The 18953-nt window shown below is 41.1% G+C and overlaps 1 protein-coding gene across 1 annotated transcript in view; it reads right to left on the minus strand.

Moving 5' to 3' along the window:
* EDN3 (endothelin 3) overlaps window positions 1-11820 on the minus strand; it is a 30983-nt gene extending 19163 nt beyond the window's left edge. Inside the window, exons 1-2 of the mRNA XM_036753125.1 lie at window positions 11769-11820; window positions 10557-10872 (exon numbers count right to left, since the gene is read on the minus strand). Coding sequence (XP_036609020.1) covers window positions 10557-10872; window positions 11769-11820 — 368 coding nt within the window. The remainder of the gene's footprint in view (window positions 1-10556; window positions 10873-11768) is intronic.
* Between the last annotated feature and the right edge of the window lie 7133 nt (window positions 11821-18953).

The following is an 18953-nucleotide window of genomic DNA, read 5'->3' on the forward strand; positions in this document are numbered from 1 at the left end:
TCCTTTACTGTCCTATGGCCTTCCTCTAGACTTATCCTAGTTAATCAATGTACTTCCTGAAATCGTGGTGCCAGAACCAATTATAATACTCCAGGTACAGCCTTATCAGGGCAGAGTACAGTAGGATTATTGCCATCTTTTTTTTCTAGACACTATGCAGGCACCATTAACTGCAGCCTTTGATCTCATTAGCTTTCAGGGGGATGTCACACTATACAGCTGATTCATATGGGGCTACAGACCACTAACCCCCCAGATCTTTTTCATATCAACTGTTGCAAATGATTTTTTGAACTCAAGGGCAGGACTTTACATTTATGCCCATTAAATTTCATCTATTATATTCAACTCGTTGCTTCAGCCTGCTGAGACATCTTTGAGAACTATTTTGAGATATATAACTTTCAACTTCATATCTTCTGCAAATATTATGTATATGCTATCTGCAAGGTACCCCGTACGTTTCCTAGCAACCTACAATGCTAACTCATTTCTGTAGCATTTTGTAAATTCAACAAGATGCTTTTGTTATTAAAGACACCAAAATAGGTAGTTAAAACTCTGTTGGGGCCTACATTACAGCTGAGGAAAGGGGAAGTCAGGGTGGCTAAATGATTTGTCTATGACCACATAGTTATAATTACCAGAGCCAGAAAGCAGAAAGTATATTTTCATTACCACACGATGCTTAGAAACAAAGTTGGCCTGAAATAATACTTTGAAGTCAGTGAAATTTGTCTGGTATATGACATCCCACTTCTTAATTTTCCAGCAGACTATATTTCTCTAAGTTCTTATCCCTTCTCTTCTCTGCCAGCCTCTTAGTAGTTTCAAGTGTTATTTCTTTTTAGGGTAATTTTATCATACAGTGTTATGTATTATAATTGTGTTTGCGTCTTACCCCTCACCAGACTGTGAGGTCCATGTCCTTATGGAGCTCACTTCGTATCATTGATTGATACATTTTGTATCAATCAACAAGCATTTATAAAGCTTCAGGCATCGTGCTAAGCATGAGGATACAAAGACAAATATGAAACAGTCCTGCCTTCAAGGAGCTTACATTCTATCAGGAGAAATATGTGTAAGGGTATCCAAAATATTGTAAATATACATATAAATATATACATGTATATGTTATATATATATATATTTTAATGGAGAGAGAGAGAGAGAGAGAGAGAGATAGTAGAATATGGTCAGTAGGGTTGAATCTGCCTCCCCCAGCAGCTATGCTCTAATCCCAGTAGCACCTGAGTCAGTCTGTTTAACTAATGAGGTAATTAATTAGCAGGGGATTCTGGTCTTTATTCCCAAAGGAATGGATTTAAGAGTGAAATTTCAGAGCTAAGCTAATTAGCTAGGAAAACAGTTTGAGAAGGGCCTTTCTGGGGCTCTGCCACCCTCGCCACTTAAACTAGAAATCAGCCCAGCATCTAACACACTGTCAGAAGGGATTCCTTCACTTTCTTACTCCTCATCACTGCCTTCAGATCAGGGTAGGACAGCACAACATGGAAAAGATAGCGAGGCAGAAAGCTATTTTGTGGGAGAATATTTTAAAATAAGAACCAAACACATTTTATTGAGTAGTTTCTTTTCTTCTTTTTCTATTGGAAAAGACAAAATGTCTTTCCTGCTGGATACGTTAAACACAGAGCATTGTAAACCTGCTCTCCTCCTCATTCACTAGATCACTGACTGACAGAGCTAGACCAACCCTCTCATCTTATAGACTGGAAGTGGAGCAAGTTTCTGACTGAGCCATGATCTAAGTTAATTGATAAAAGAGAAATATGCCAAAGTAAAAGAAAAGGAAGTGGACAGAAAAGCAGAAGGGGATACAGGGTATAGAGAGGGAGAGAGGGGGTACGAGAAGGAGACTGTGAAAAGGAGGGGAGGAAATAATCTTATGAGAAAAGATCTCATAAGACAAGAGATCTTAATCTTTTGTGTGTATTCTGAAGCCCTTTGGAAGACTGGTAAAGCCTATGAACCCCTTCTCAGAATAAATTCATAAAACAAAATAAAGTTATATCCCTTCTACATCATGACTTTCCCCATCATAGTTCCAATATATCACAGGTCAGCAAAAGAAATTAAATGGAAATTTTTGGAAAGTTTTGCAGAAGCCACGTGAAGGCCAGCATGTGACACAGAAAAAGTTTAAAAACTCAGAAATGCATAAAATATATGTATAGTATTTTTACTTAATATTGACCTACATATAGCCTATGACCAAATACTTAACCCAAACTTTACAATAAGGTACTGTAAACATCCCATAAAAGAAAAAGAAAAAATTTACACTTCTTCTCTGGTATGAAAGGATGGCCAAAAAATTTTACATGGATTTTCCAGATTGTGGGGGCACTGTGCCTCTAACCCCCTTGATGTGGAAGGGATAACTGTACATAAGTTTAAAAAGGAAACTAATTGTATTGAAAGTTATCAAAAAATTTTTAAGAAGTTTATAGACCCTAGGTTAATAAACCCTGTGTAAAACAATGCACCCCAGTTGATAGATTGGTAAACATCCTGTCCAAAAGTTAACACACTACCAAAGCAATGACTGGGAATGAATGAATATCTGACAAGGGGTGAGGGGCTGTTGGGGAAGGGAAGAAAATGGCTCCCTAATCAATTCAACAATCTTTTAATGACACTCCAGGTCTTCCATCTATCCCTTTATGTATCTCTGAGTCCTATTGAGATCAGTAACTTCTCTTATAACTGATGTTAAGGATAGGGCTAGCTCCTTACCTACTTCATGAATCACGGTGTTAAACGGAGAACTAACTATTGAGAACGAGGGCTTTTGATGGAAGTGACTTTATCTCATTTCAAAAAACTGAGTTCAAACTACTATGGTTCTATTGCCCAAGAAGCTCATTTGCTAATGGTGATTTTGTGGTCATTTTCTAGGTGGCATAGTAGAGAGAGCTCAGTTCAAATACTGCCTCAAATGCTTACTAGCTATGTAACACTGGGCAAGTCACTTAGACTCTTGGTCTCAGTCTCCTCCTCTGTAAAATGGGGATAATAATATCTGCAGTACCCACCTCACAGGAGTATTGTGAAAATCAAATAAGATAATATGCCAAGCACTTTGTAAACCTTAAAACTCTATATAAATGATGTCTGTTATTATTGTTCCTGTTCCCCAATATTTAAAAAGGAAGGAGAGAGAGGGGCAGAGGCAAATCAACTTTTAAAAAAAGCTATTGAGTTTTCACTTATGAACCAACTCCCCAGTGCTATCATAGTAGGCACAGAGCAGATGTTTAATAAATGTTTGTTAATTATTGATTGACTGGTGATGTTATATCAGGCAAAGAAGATGCCTTGAAATGATAAAACAAGATTTCAAATACACCACTGGACATTCGTTTACTTTCTTTGACATTATGAAAATGATTGATTCCTCTGTGGTTGAGTTCTAGAAAACCAGGGGACATAAAGACCAGAAAAGAATTCAAATGAATATAGATTACTTTAATTCCTTACCCCTTCTCCTATCCTTAGGATTCCTCTTTCAAATACCTAGCTCTTAACTCTGCCTGTATACAGAAGTGCTCAGTGACAAGTATCGACTGATGTTAGATTGATTGTCTGCGTCCCTTAAGGAAGGACAGGACAGTCTAGGATAACCCCACCCACGCCCCAACTTTTTATGCTGGTAATCAGATTCCTCCACTAAAATTATTCTCCAGGTGTGGATTAGGTGTGATCCAGGGCTCTTGAAGACTATATTCATTAATAAAAATTCTGACAGGACCTACCAAGTGAGTACACATCTGAGAACCTGTCTAGCTTGGGGAGGAGAGGCTCAATACCAGAGGCTTAGCAAATTGGGCAAAAAAGGGCAGCTATAGCAACAGCCTATGAGAAATAGGCGGCACTTCTTGTAGTAGCACAAGAAACCGATGTGTACCAGCTTGCTATGTATGCATTATCTCCTTTAAACCTCACATACACACTATGAGATAAATATCGCCAACCCTATTTTACGTATAAGCTAAGGTGGTTTGACAGTGGTCATGAGACTGTCACCAAACCTGTAGAGGAAATTTTGTCGTTATTGTGGTTCTTTAATCATTTTTCTGACACATCCAACTCTTTATGACCCCATTTGGGGTTTTCTTGGCAAAGATATTGGAGTGGTTTACCATTTCCTTCTCCAGCTCATTTTACAGATAAGGAAACTGAGGGTTAAGTGACTTGCCCGGGATCACATAGCTAGTAAGTGTCCAAGTCTGGATTTGAACTCAGGTCTTCCTGAGGCCAGGCCCAATGCTCTGTCCACTATCCACCTACATGAAATTATCAATCCTTGTAAAATCAGATCAAAATGAAAATCAAAGGACACCTTGAAGGAAAAAAGAGCCAGGAGGGAGATTTAGTCCAGGTTTGAAAAAAAGAATTATAAACATAGCGGCCTTGGGCCATTTTAAGGGGGTAGAAGGTGGGGAGAGAGAACCTCCTTGTCTTCCCCCACCTCCCAGTAGGTCAAGGCACTTTCTTGGTCCCTAAGTTATGAGTAATAAAGCTCACCAAATCCTTATAACTGCATATGCAAATATTATACAAATGAATACATACCTTAAAGGCCAAATCCCAACTCATTCAAGAAGCCTTCCCGACCCATGCATGGGCCTGCCTCTGCCCAAGCCAATAACAACCTTTCCCCTCAACTCGTGTCATTATAGTTGGGTCAATATAGCAGTTCATGTATGTCAACTTCCATCCTGGATCATAAGCCCCATGAAGGCAGGGACTATGTCTTATTTAAATTTTGTGTTTTTCCCAGCGGGCAAGTAGGTGGCCCAACGGATAGAGTGCTGGACCTGGAGTCAGGAAGACCTGAATTCAAATCCATCCTCAGGCACTTACTAGCTACATGACCCTGGGCAAATCATTTAACCTCTGTTTGCCTTAATCCACTGGAGAAGGAAATGGCAAACCACTCCAAGGAAGCACCATGGACAGTACTGGCATGATTAGGGGGTTACAAAGAATGGGACAAAACTGAACAACAAGAATCTCTAACAGCACCTAGCACATGATAGGCACTTAATAAACGTGTGTCAGAGCTGAAATATAATATTAGCCCTTCTAGCTATTTTGTCTATAGGAATATTTTATTGCACTCTGTAAAGCTATAGTGCTGCAAACCATTAGAACATCAGGAGCTCCTAGGAACCAGGATTTCAGGTGACCCAAAGGGCAACAGAAATATTCCCAGTGGGTGAACAGACTGTCCCTGTGCTAGGAGGGGCTGGAGATGCATAATTTCCTGATAATCAAACTGGATATCACTGCCAATGATTTTATTGCCCAGTACTTGAAAAAAATAGATAAGCTTCTCTTTCCAGACCTAGAACTAAGAGCTATTCTGTCCATATGCCTTTTTCACAAATACTTGATACAACATAGAGTGCAAACACAGAGGAAAGGTAGGTAAAAGGGCTTTGAGAGTTGAACGGGGGAAGGAGGGAGCAGGATCACTCTTTGCTTAGGTTATCAGAGAAGGCTTCACAGATGAAACCAAAATAATGTATATGGGTTGGGTGATACAAGAGACTTCCTTCACTCAGAAAAAAAAAGGTGGGCTTCAAGCTGGACTGAAATACTAGACCTTTCCCTCCCTTTAAGATTATTTCTCATACTATCAGATACAAGTTCATTACTTAATCACTAAAGTTTAAATTGACATGCTAAGTGAGAAGATCCTGGTTGAGACTCATGGAAAGGTAAGGTGACATAGTGGGCAAAGGATTGGTTGTGTGTTCACCTCTCTGAGACTCAGTTTCCTTATCTCAAAAAGGAACAATTCAGTTGCTCAATACAACAAACACAAATGAAATACCTGCTATCTGTTAGGCACTGAGGTAGGCATTGAGGGCAAGAACCCGTCCCCATCCTCAAGGGCTAATATTCTACCAGGAGGATAAAATATGTACTCATATAAGTAAAATGAAGGTAAATTAAGGCATGAAAGAGCAGAGGTGTCAAGTTCATTTCTGAGGCCAGATCTAAGTTAAAATGTAATTGGGAGATATCTAACAAAATAAATAAAAATATAATAAAACATAGATGATGCTAATATGTGGCTTTCTAAGTCAATCTGTAGTCCATGGACCTCTTTATGTTCAGCTTACTGACCCCCAAACCACTGGGAAAGAGCACTCGTAATTCAGGGGTATAAGAGAAGGCTTCATGAAGGAGGTGGCACCTGAGCTGAGCCTTGAAAATTTAGAGTGACCAATAATCAATCAGTATTTGTTAAGTGCTCACTATGTGCCAGGCATTGTACTGGGAATAAAAGTACAAGTAGAAAGAAAGACAGTCCTTGCCCTCAAGGAGTTTAAGTTCTAATAGAGGAAGACAACATATAAAAGTAAGCTGATAAGCTGGAGGGTGGTGGAAAGTCTGGAGGGTACCTAGAGAGAAACAAAACCTGGCTGGCCCGGGAGCCCTCCTTAAATAGGGGCTCTGGGAGGAGCCATTCAATCAGCAGGAGACGCCACAGAGCCAGAGGGTACTTTCCAAAATGTGAATTCCAGTGCTGACTGGGATTCCAGGATAAAGAGGATTCCGGGACACAGTGGAAGAAGTCTGGCATACATACAGTCAAAGGGGAAATTCCCAGAAGTCTCTGGTGTAGTAAGGTCTGCCTAGTAAGTCTGGTAGAGAAGAGAAGAGATGTATCCTAGGTGCATTTGGCTAGAAAGTAGAATCCATGAATGGGAATAATATAAAAACGGATATAAAGGGAGATGGAAGCCAAATTCTGGAGGCCTTTAGATATCACACTTGGGAGGATGCATCTTATTCTATTGGAAATGGGAAGCTACTGAGGTTTTTTGAGTAAGGGTGATGATAGTCAGACATGTGCCTAGAAAGATAATTTTGGCAGCTAAATAGAGGATAGATTAGAGGAAGAAAAAAGAGACTAGAAGTAGGGAAACCATTTAAGAAGGTACTTCAGTAATATAGACAAAAGGTGATAGGGGCCTCAGCTAGGATAGTAGCTATTCGATTGGAGACAGAAGGGATATATGCAAGAAATATAATGGAAGAAGAATTGACCAGACTTAACAACTTACTGAATATAGGTAGTAAGGAAGACTGATGTTCTGAGGTTGTTAAACTGGGTGACTCGATGGAGTTACTGAGCCAGTATTCTATGATGCATGACTAGAGTTTGAGAGAGATTTGCAGGCTAGCTTAGATTTAGGAGTCATCTGCAGAAAATGACACTTGAACTCATGGGAACTTGTATTTACAGAGAGGAAAGACAAGACAGTAGAAGCCAGAGCCCTGTGGAACACTCATGCTAAGAAGGCAGAGGATAAATGAAAACTCAGCAAAGGAGGCTAAGAAAAAGGAGGAGAACCAAGAGAAAGTAGTGTCATAGAAGCCCAGGAAGAAAGGGTATAAAAATATTGCACTTTCTGCCTCACAAAGAAAGCCTTTTGTAAATTGTAAAGCACTATACAAATGCAGCAGCTAGGTAGTACATGGATAGAGTAGTGGGCCTGAAGTCAGAATGACTCATCTTCCTGAGTTCAAATCTGACCTCAGACACTTACTAACTATGTGACCCTGGGCAAGTCACTTAGCCCAGTTTGAAGTTCATCTGCAAAATGAGGTGGAAAAGGAAATGGCAAAGCACTCCAGTATCTTTACCAAGAAAACCCCAAATAGGGTCATGAAGAGCCAGACATGGCTGAAACGACTGAAAAAAAAAACAACAACATATAAATGTGAGCTATTATTATTACATCATCCATATTATATATATGTATGTATGTATAATATATATATATATATATATATATATATTTGCAATAGTCTCCCCCATTAGACAGAACTTGTAAGAACTTGATGCTCCACTAACAAAGACTCAAGAGCATCACCTTCACATCACAGTGAGAGCATTGGGGGTGTTTGGTGGGTCTAGTGTTCTAGACCTGTGATTTCATCACATAGGGAATCCTAGGTACAGAATTCCACTGACACAGATCAGCAATTTGTCTATAAACTCAATTGCATGAGTTGCTTGGTCACATAGCTTATTCATGGTCACACAACTCAAATGTATCATGGACAAGACTTGAACTCAAGTCTTTCTGATTCCAAATCTAGCCCTCTAATCATTCTGTCATTTTGCCATAGTAGTAGTAGTAGTAGTAGTAGTAGTAGTAGTAGTAGTATCATTAAGTCAAGTCAATAGCAAGCATTTATTAAATTCCTATTATGTGCCAGGCACTGTGCTATATATTGGGCTTACAAAGAAACAATCCTTGCTTTGCCTTCAAGAAGCTTATAATCTAATGGAAGAGATGATTGCAAACAACTATATATGGATGATGTGCAAACAACTATGTAAAAATCAGATAGATACAGGATAAATTGGAGATAATCTTAGAGGGAAGGCACTAAATTAAGAGGGAGCGGGAAAGGTTTCTTGCAGAAGGTGAGATTTCAAAGATAATTAGCTGTACAGGGGAAATAAAGGTCCCAAAGAGATTCAGGAAAATCCCATATATTCAGGAAAGCATATTTCTGCAAAGTTGGACTTGAATACTAGATATTCCCACTGAGAGAGAGAGAGAGAGAGAGAGAGAGAGAGAGAGAGAGAGAGATTGATTAAGGGAACAGCCAGTGCTGCAGTGAAGGCATTGAACTCATTACTGCCTCTTTTCCCATAGCTTTCACATAACAAGATAGTGTAGTACAAATATTGTGCTCAAAGCTAAGGAATTAACAGGTAGACTATGCCATCTACAAATCTTCATGCTTAGTTTTCTTATCTACTAAATGAGCTGATTAATAATGCTCATGGCCTGGTATATTATATTCTGAACAATAAGCAAATACGAACTGCAGAACAATAAACAGGCTTTCCCAGACATAGAATCTCCCCATGCTACAACCATGAAAGACATATAGGAGGCAATCCCACTAATTCTTCAATAACTGGGAATTCTAGGAAAATGCAATGAGTGTTGAAGAGAAAAACAGAGTCATAGAATGTTAGTGCTCTGCAGAATCTTGGAGTTAATCGATACCAACCTCCTCATTTTACAGAAGAGGACTCTAAAACCCAGAGAAGTCAAAAGATTTACTAATCACACAGAGCTGTGACTTAAAGCCAAGACTTCTGATTCTAAAAACAGTTTTTCTTCCACTACAACATCAAGGAAAGAAAAACTAAGACAAACCCTTAGATTCTCCATTGGCAACTTCCAACTTCTGTATGATATTGGTCATAGGGTGTTGTTCTCTCCCCAGGTATTTCCCCTGGAAATTGCATTATATCTATTTTGCATTTTATTTTCTAAGTATATGGTATTTCTCCCCAATAGTGCGTAAGGTCCTTAAGAACAAAATATTGTCTCACCTTTGTCTTCATATCTGCAGTGCCTGGCACTTAATAGATGATTGTTGAATGAATGAACCATATAGGAAATGCCTTGTTGGTGACTTATTTGGGACTTAAGGACAAAATGGTGTGTGTAATGAGGACTATTTGCAGTCATAGGACATGGTTTTGAATCCAAACTCTGCTACTTACTACCTGTGTGACCTGGGACAAGTCACTTAACCTCTCTGGGCCTCAATTTCTTTATCTATAAAATTAAGTTGAGGTAGATGATTTCTAAGGTCTCTAAACTCAAAATCAATTATCTTATTATATATAAGCAAAAGCATTCTTGAAGAAAGGTGGCTAGCCTGGCTATCAGGCAATCCAGATGCTCTAATGGAATTGTATCCGGATTGTGTAACACATACTTAGAGATCCAGAATGCTGGCTGGCTAGCTCAGATTCATTCCCTGGCTTCCAGGCCACCAGCCCTGATTGTGCTCCATGCACTGGATGGCAGGCTGCCTTTCAAAGAATTCAAAAACCATTTGAGCTTCCCCAGGGTCAAGAGTGGTGAAGGCACCACTTACCCTCTGGGACAGGAGATAGCTTTCAGGACTTCCTCTTTCTCAGAAAAGAGGCTTAGAGGGACTTATCAGGTATCTAACCCCCTCCTGCTCAGTCTCATTTCACTTGAAGGCAGGTCTCACCCTTCCACTGGACCAGAAACTTGGAGATTGAATTTCTCCTCTGTTAGCCAGGGGCCTCCCAAATGAATAGGGGAAGGGTCTAAGCTTCCAACTATAGCAAGGAGGTATTTTCTGGGCCCCCAGTGAGTCTGTCCCTGCCAGACAGCTAAGGACTGTTGGGAGGGCACAACACATGGGACCTGAGGTGAGACAGACACCTTATAAGGATAGGTGTTTCAGGACCTGGAAGGAGATCCCATACAGAAGAGAGTGCAGGGCTTCTGGTGAGATCCAGGCAAGGGGAAAGGATGCAGGCAGTTGTTTGTTTCTGTGTTTCAAACTATTTTTTGTGGGGGTTTGGGAGAGGAGTACACAAGGGCATGAATATTGGAACTTGAAGTCTAGGCCCTCAATCTTTGCCCCCAACCCTTCAAAGGTTGCCCACTTTGAGCTCCAAACCCGCCCCCTCCAGCTGTGAGGGGCAACTCGCTTACTCAGGGGTATTGATCCAGATGATGTCCAGGTGACAATAGTACACGCACTCTTTGTCCTTGTAAGTGTAGCAAGTGCAGCGCTTCTGTCTCTTGCGCGCAGGGCTCCCTCCTGCCCCCACTGATGCCTGCCGGGGCTCCCTGGGCCGGCCTGAGCCCTTGTCCTGTCCGGCCCCAGTCGGGCTCAGCTCTGTGATTGTCCCGACCGCCAATGCTTCATTCTCTTCTCCATCGCTCTCCCGGGCTGCGGGAACCCTAGGGCTCCCGCCCCCTCCAACTGCCGCTGGCTCCAGGCGAGGCGCTGTCGGACGCAAGAACCCTGCGGGACAGAGAGAAAGCTGCAGAGCGGCTCTCAGAACGAACCTTTTACTACCACTGAGGGGAATGCCTCTTACGACCTGCTCTCTCCCAGAAAAATCTTCGTCCGCCGGCCGGGCATTCCACCCTATCTCATAACCCGTAAGGATCCAATTTCTCTCTCTCTCTCTCTCTCTCTCTCTCTCTCTCTCTCTCTCTCTCTCTCTCTCTCTCTCTCTCTCTCTCTCTTCCCCCCCCCCACCGTCTTCATTCTCCCCAAAACCCACCCCAGACTAAATCCTTTTCTCTCTCGCCCCTCACCTTATCCCCCTAGGGTTTCCTACCCTATGGTCTTCTCCTAGCAGCCTCTTCCCCTCCTAAGGGTCTCACCCCAACCCCTGCTCCGGGGAGTGCTCTGCTCCCACCTGTATGGCAGGGAAAAAGCCCACCCCAGTCGTCAAGCACCCTGGACCAGCGCAGGGACAGCTCCCAGAACCTAGCCAATTTGCCCTCTGGGCCTCAGATTTTTTGCCAAGTTTCCCAGGTTTGGCCGCACGGGGGGGTTCTCTCCAGGAGATCTCAGGGGGCTGTCTGGCTCCCGGCTTCAGAGTGGGTGGGAAAGCAGTTGTGTATGTATCCCCTCTCCCTTTTGATCATCCTTTTCCACCCAAAGGAAACTTTCTATAGGGTTGCACTAGCCTAGTGCACTGAAACCGAACAAAATCGTTTTCGGCGCCGCTTGGGGCACCAAAAGGAATCGTTCTCCACAAGGGGTCCGCTCTCCTAGCCCCGCTGCAGCCAGGTCCCATTCCCAGCAATGAACCCGAGGTGATTGGGGGTTTGGGGATTGCTGTCCCTGTGTATGCATTGGAGGGAGGGAAGGAGGAAAGGAGAGCAAGCTGCCCTAAGTCCAGTTACCTGCGGTGGAGGTCACTGTAAGTCCAAAGAGGAACCACAACCCGAGCTCCATGAACCCAAATCAGCCGATTGGCACAAAGTCAGAGGAAGCGGGGTAAATGTCCCGGACTGAAGGAATTTGCCCGTAGCAGGAGGCTGCGGAGCTCCGGGGGGCTCCGCTGCGCACCAATGCCCTTGGGATCCAGATGTGATTAGAGCCAGTCGGGAGAAGAAGGATATGTGCCGACTCTCTAAGTCCTGAATCAACCCAGGAGGGCGCTGAAGTCGTCATATGAAACCTTCAGAAGAAGTTGCTCATTTCTTCGCCGCTCTGCAAATATTCCTTTTCTTTCCTCTCTCCCCACCCCCCTCTCTCCGTCCCTCCCTACCCCCCCCCCAAACACACACCCTCTCCACCCTCACCTCCCCCGCCCGAAAGGATGGGTCGAAGCCTCAGCCAGAGTCTTAAAGTCTGGGGCACCCGCGGCCGCCTCCCAGCTTGCCAGGACAGCTGCCTCCGGGACTCGGCGGGCTTGCACGGAAGAGGGCAACAGAGTCGGGAGAGTGGGAGGGCGAACACTGGTAACTGGAGGCCCGGTGCTTCTCCTGCACAGTGAGCCTGGGAAAGGGGGCGGGGGCTCCGGGGGGTCTGAGCAGAGACAGCTGCCGGAAGGACACACACACACACACACACACACACACGCACACACCGAGAGTCAGCTGGTTATGCAGTTCATAGCAACTTTTGCTAGCATTTAATCCAACCTCTTTAAAGATAAGGAAACTGAGGCCCAGACAGTTGGAGTGATGAGATTCAAATCCAGGTCTTCTCCATCCAGATCCAATGCTCTCTCCTTCACACCATGTTGATCCCCAGGTTTAGAGAATTCAGTTATTGAACCTGCACTCTTCCTTGCTAACCTGATGCTCTAGTATTTAACCCAAGGTATAGCCTCTTTTATTCGAGATTTTGGAGCATAGGATCATACACAGAGCTCCAGACCAAAGAAAAGCAGATTTCTTTGTTCACCTATTTCTCTGAGGACATACCTTGTGCTTACATAAGGCACTGACAGTTTCAAAAGGCCCTTGAAGTCTTAAAGATTAGTCATCTAACAGGTATTGGCTTCAACCAGGGAAAAAGCAGAGACACAGACTATGGTTAGGCAGGAGTTCTTAATCACTGTTTTGTCATGAACTCCTCTGGCAGCCTGGTGAAGCCCATAGACTCCTCTAGATAATGTTTTTAAATGCATAAGATTAAATACACAGAATCACAAAGGAAACCAGTGGAAATACAATTATCAAGATATTAAAAGTTCCAAATTCAGGCAGAAATGTTTCCACTGACTCCATAGAGGTCTCTGTACCCAGGTTAAGAATGTTAAGGAACCTCTACATTTCCAAGAAAGTTATAGATTCTGTCCAGATGATTATTGAGTTAATCCAAATTGCAAGAGTGAAATATGCCCAGCTTTTGGTGCTCTGCCCCCTGCCTGTATCCTCTTTTCACTTTGTTCAAGAAGCATTTATTAAGAGTATAATATATGAGAAACCCTATGCTAGGCCTTTGACCACACTTAACCAAACAAGCATAAAACTAGTTTTCCATTTTGAGAACATGCAAACAAATTAATGATAACAACATAGTAACTCCCATTTTGATAATATTTTAAAGGTTTACAAACCCTTTCTTTGAAATTCTCAGAAGGAAGTAATTCAAGAATTTCATATCATAATATACTTATAATCAAGGCAAGGCAAGAAGCATTTATTAAGTGCTTATTATGTGCCAGTCACTATGCTAATCAGGTAAATGGTTCTGATTTTTCTGAGATTTTCTGTAATTTTTTTCACTCTTACCACAGTAGCTGTTATAAAGCAGCTGTTACACAAAACTCACAAAAACTGCACCTCTGTCTGTTTCAGATGGATCTCGTGCAGTGTAAGCCCTGCTGTGAATCAACGTTTTCACACATGGCAAGAACAAAGCATGCCTCTGATGACTGAGAAGACCAGTTGAAGCTGAAGACAACAGAACTGAAACAACTGCTCTGTCTGTTGATTCTTAAATCACAATAAGCAAACATAAACATGAAAAGTCATTAAATTCCACTGGGTTTTTGCATTTTTTTAAAAAAGTTGGAAAGTGTAAAGGAATGAAAGTTTTTTCTTGATCACTTCTAAATATATGTGCTAATAGGAAAAGGGACTTTTCTTTTTTCTTTTTACCCTGGTATATGGTAAGCGTACTGGATTTAGTGTCAAAGAGCAGAGAGGTATTCAAATCTTGCCTCCCACATTTACTAGCAATCTTCATGATAAGCCCCCACCCCAAAAAAAAGTAGCTCCAAGAAATGCGTTTATCTGGTTACAGACAAGTATATGCTATAATGGAAATTATATAATAATGGTTATCCAGTCAATAAACTTTTATTAAGTACCTACTATTTGCCAGTCACTATGCTAAGCTCTAGGGATACAAAGAAAGGCAAAAAAAAAGACAGTCCACATTCTCAAGGAGCTAACAGTCTAATAGAGGAGACAACATGCAAACAACTACGTACAAACAAGATGTATATCCATATATATATAGGATAAATCAGAAATATTCAACAGAAGAAAGGCACTAGAATTATGGGGGATTAGAAAAGGCTTCCTGGAGAAGGTGGGGTTTGGGTTGAGACTTGAAAGAATCTAAAGAAGCCAAGAGGCCCAGATGAGGAGAGAGAGCATTACAGGGATGGGGGACAGTCAGTGAAAATATATATCCAGTTGAGAAATGGAGTTTCTTGTTTGAAAAACAGCAAGGGGACCAGTGTCACTGGATTGAAAACTACACTGGCAGTGAAGAGAGATAGGGCTAAGATGTAAAAAGACCAGAAAGGTGAGGGTGGCCAAGTTATGAAGGTCTTTGAATGCCAAGCAGAGGTATTTATATTTGCACCTAGAGGTGATAGTGAATAACTGAAGTTTATTGTGTTGGGGGCGGGGTGACATGGTCAGACCTATCTTTTAGGAAAATCACTAATAGTAATGATAGGTAAGGGAAATGAACAAGCATTCCTTAAATGCTTTACAAATATTATCTCATTTGATCTCCATAACAACCCTTTGAGGTAGGTGCTATGTTATTACCCCTATTTTATAGTTAAGGAAACTGAGGCAAAGAGAAATTGAGTGATTTGGCCGGGGTTACACAGTTAGTGTCTATAGCTGGATTTGAATTCAAATTTTTCTGATTCCAGATTGAGTACTCTATCCACTGTGCCTCTTAGCTAGCACATAATAATTGTTATATGGAGTAATTTAAAATTTGCAAAAAGTTTTACAAAGATTATCTTATTTGATCCTAATAACTATTCTTTGAAGTTGGTAATACTGGCATTATTTATAATTTTGACAGTTAAGGAAACTGAGGCCCAAATTAAGTATCTTACTGGCCATGCAACCAGTTAGTGGCAGGGCTAAGATATGAGCCTAAGTTTAGTGCTAAGTCTAGTGCTCTTTCTGCTAAAAGTCCCTAAATGGGGAAAATATACTCTGAGTAACATTTCTTCAAGAAATTCACTCAGAAATACTGAAAATTTTGAATGGTGTTTTCCCATGGCCCTGCCTACTTGGATCAAAACCTTTGTTTGGATTTTACCTTCTCTAGCTTCTGCTTGTCTTACCCAATGTCAATCAATTCCTCATTGAAATCCTGTGGTCTCAGCAATACCCTCTTATTGGAATCTAATCTCTGTCATTCGGTATTGATATGACCTGGGACAAGCTGCTTAACCTCTCTGTGCCTGAGTGTCTTCAGCTGTAAAATGGAGGGCGGGGCGGGGGGTACTAAATAAAGTCTAAGGTCTCTTCTAACCTTATGACCCTATGACTCTTCATCCCTCCTCCTAGTTTCCTGTCTCCCAAACCTTGTTGGAAGGAGGAGGAGGAGGACGAGGATGAGGAAGATGAGGATGAGGAGAACAAGAAGAAGCTGGAATCCAAATAGACTGAAGGACAGTATGTCCAGAAAATACTTCCTCATATCAGGAACACATAGAAAAAAATCATCTTGACAGACTTTTCGGTGGGCCATAGTCTGTGACATCGTAGGACCAATGAACTATCAACCTCTTTGTCCCTTACCTAGAATTCTATTTTTATGATTTCATTGACTCTAGTAATATTCCTGTTAGGTAATAGGCAGAAGTTTATTAGTAGGAAATGAATTAGGGCTATGCCCCAAGGCTTGAAAATGAGGGGAGGGGAGGCTAAGGGAGGGTGCTGAGGAAAGTGGTGTTTTCCCTCATTGGCCATATCGCTCATTTGACAATTGATATTATCTTCTGTCAGCTCTCTTTTCATTCATTGTGACTCTGGGAAGAACATTTGATCTCTATACCTCCGTTTCATCTATAAAACGGGCATGATAACACCCTCAATTTCCACATCATGATATTGTTGAGAAGAGTAGATGAGACAATGCATGTGAAGCGATTTGATTTGCAAACTCTGAAGCACTATGTGAATATCAAGTTCATTATCTGATTATCAATCACTGTCACTTTCTCCTCTTCCTCTTTTTTTTTCCCTTCCATATCCTCTTCAGTTAAGAACAGTCCAGCAACCCAAAATTATTCCTTCACATTAGTTACTGGGAGGGGACCTTTCCAACAAAAATGGATCTCATTCAGAATCAGACCTGGTTTGCCTTTAAGCAATTATCCTTCCTCAATTCCTCTTACAACCTTCCCACTCCCCACTCCCAGCTCCAATGCAAAGCTTCCAGCTTTGTTACTTCACCTTTCTTGGTCTGTTTCTTCAATTTTGAAATGAAGGTGGTGAACTCTAAATTTTAAGACAAAGCCAATTGGAGTTCTCCATGAACAGACCAAACTAAGTCACTTTCACTTTTATCATTTTAAACCTAAATTTTCTAGAAGATTTTAGCTATGGGAGGCAAAAGTGCATTCAATTGTCTTCCAGAATGATTAAGTGTTTGCAGTTAAGGAAGACAGCATGGTCTGAGAGAAAAAAAAACCATGGCATTCAGAATAAAGAGATCAAAGCTCTAGTCCTCCAAAATAACAATACAACCTCAGGCAAGTTGCTTTATGTTGCTACACCTGTCTACCCACCATGAAGCATCATCATAAGCACTAAGTAAGATAATGTTTTTTAAATGCCTTGAAAAGTGTGGTTATAAGGAACTATTATATTCATTGCAATAATAAAGGATAGTCCAGGTGCTATTTTTCAATAAATAAGTAGTCAGTCATAGGACACAAGAAATTCTCCAAAGAGAAATTTCAAACTGTTAACCATAAGAAACATTGCTCCAAATCGCAAACAATAAGAGAAATGCAAATTAAAACCACTCTGATATTTCACCTCACCTAGGAAATGGGCAAAGATGTCAAGAGAGCGAATCAGTGTTGGAGTGGCTGTGGGAAGACAGAAACGATGATTGACTGGAATCAGTTCAACCATTCTGGAAACAATTTGTAATTATGAGAGGAAAAGCTGGAGGCATCTGGAGAAAGCCCATTGGTAAATTTTCAGTGTGAGCATTTATAGCTTAGCAAATACTACAGATCAGGATTTAATCTATCTTATTTTGATTGTCTGGACTTAAGAAGGTGATGGAGAAAACATAATGATGCAGATTAAACTTTTAAGCTGTGTCCTGCTCACATTCCCCGTCCTGTGAAGAGTTGATTTTTAAACATTTACAAGCATACCACAGTGCGGGAAATGGCCCTATTTTACATAAATTTTGCATATACTTACATATATAAATATGGTTTTTCCTGTTAGAATGTGAGCTCCTAAAGGACAAGGACTGTTTCATTTTTGTCTTTGGATCCTCAACCTGCAACACAGTGTCTAGCTTTACTGAATGTTAATAATACAAAATAAATGCATAATGAAGGTCACAGTAAAATACTATGTGAGATCCAAGATGGAGAACACACTTGTCAGGGAAGGTGATTATCTGGATTGGGATTTACAGGATGGAGAGGAACTGAGTGGGCAGTGGAGGTGAGGATTCATACTTCAAGGACAGGGAAAAGTCTGAGCAGAGATGCTCTGTTCATACACAGGCAAAGAAGTTCAAGTCATGTACAAGTGACTTTGGGGAGTTCGGTGATGCTGGAAAGATGAAGAGGCACTAGACCATGGAGAACATAGAATTACAGGCCAGTGACTTTGAATTATCAAGTAGGTAACTGGTAGTCATTACAAGGTTTTGAACAGGTGAGTGAGACACACAGCTCTGTGCATAAAGATTAGTGAGGCAACTACTGTATGAAAGTTGGATGGGGAGAAGATGGGGGTAGAGAGACCTATTAGGAGGTTATTACAATAGTCCAGGCAGGTGATCATAAGAGTTTACATTAGAGTGGCAGCAATTGGGAATAAAGAGGAAGAGATGTGGGAACTCTTAGAAAAGCAAAATCAATAGGCAATAACTTAAGCAAAAGAACCAAAGACAACACAAAACCAAAAGAAACAGGTTCAAGAGGAAAGATGATAGGTTCTGTTTGGTACATAATACTGTACTTTAATTCTTCCTTCCTCTAAATTTAAACAGCATTTCCTGTCTGTTCTGCTCAGTTCAAACTCTTCATAGATAGATAGATAGATAGATAGATAGATAGATAGATAGATAGATATAGATATAGAGATATAATTTTCCATTGTAGTCATCTTCCCATGTATGTAGATGATGAAAAATAGGGTATAAAGTTGAAAGAGAACTTGCACTATGCTAGGCACTGGGAAATATAGAGAAAAAAATGAAATGGTCCCTTCCCTCAAGAAGCTTACATTCTATTGACTAAGAATGTCTTTGTGCATCTTTGTCACTCAAAGGGCATCATACATAATATACTTTAGTAACTTTTTCTTGATAGATTGACAGGCCTTGACCCCATAGCCTTTGCTTTCTCAGCTTTTTTTCTTCAAAAACCTTTTAGTACATCTGTGTTATCTTAGGTGAGTTGGCTTCTAACCAGACACACAAATTACACTTCAATATGTTTTCCAAATTAGCAGAACTAAGGATTAAAAATAACACAGCATTGACTCATGAGCACAGATCTTACTGTTAATGATTGCCAGTCTGTTTTTTCTCCTTCATATTGATGAAGAACAATTATCCTCTTAATCTACTAACTTCCCTCATTCCCATAATCTTTGATGAAAGGTCACACT

Source organism: Trichosurus vulpecula, chromosome 3 (assembly GCF_011100635.1).
Source record: "Trichosurus vulpecula isolate mTriVul1 chromosome 3, mTriVul1.pri, whole genome shotgun sequence".
In the NCBI taxonomy this organism is placed as follows: domain Eukaryota; kingdom Metazoa; phylum Chordata; class Mammalia; order Diprotodontia; family Phalangeridae; genus Trichosurus; species Trichosurus vulpecula.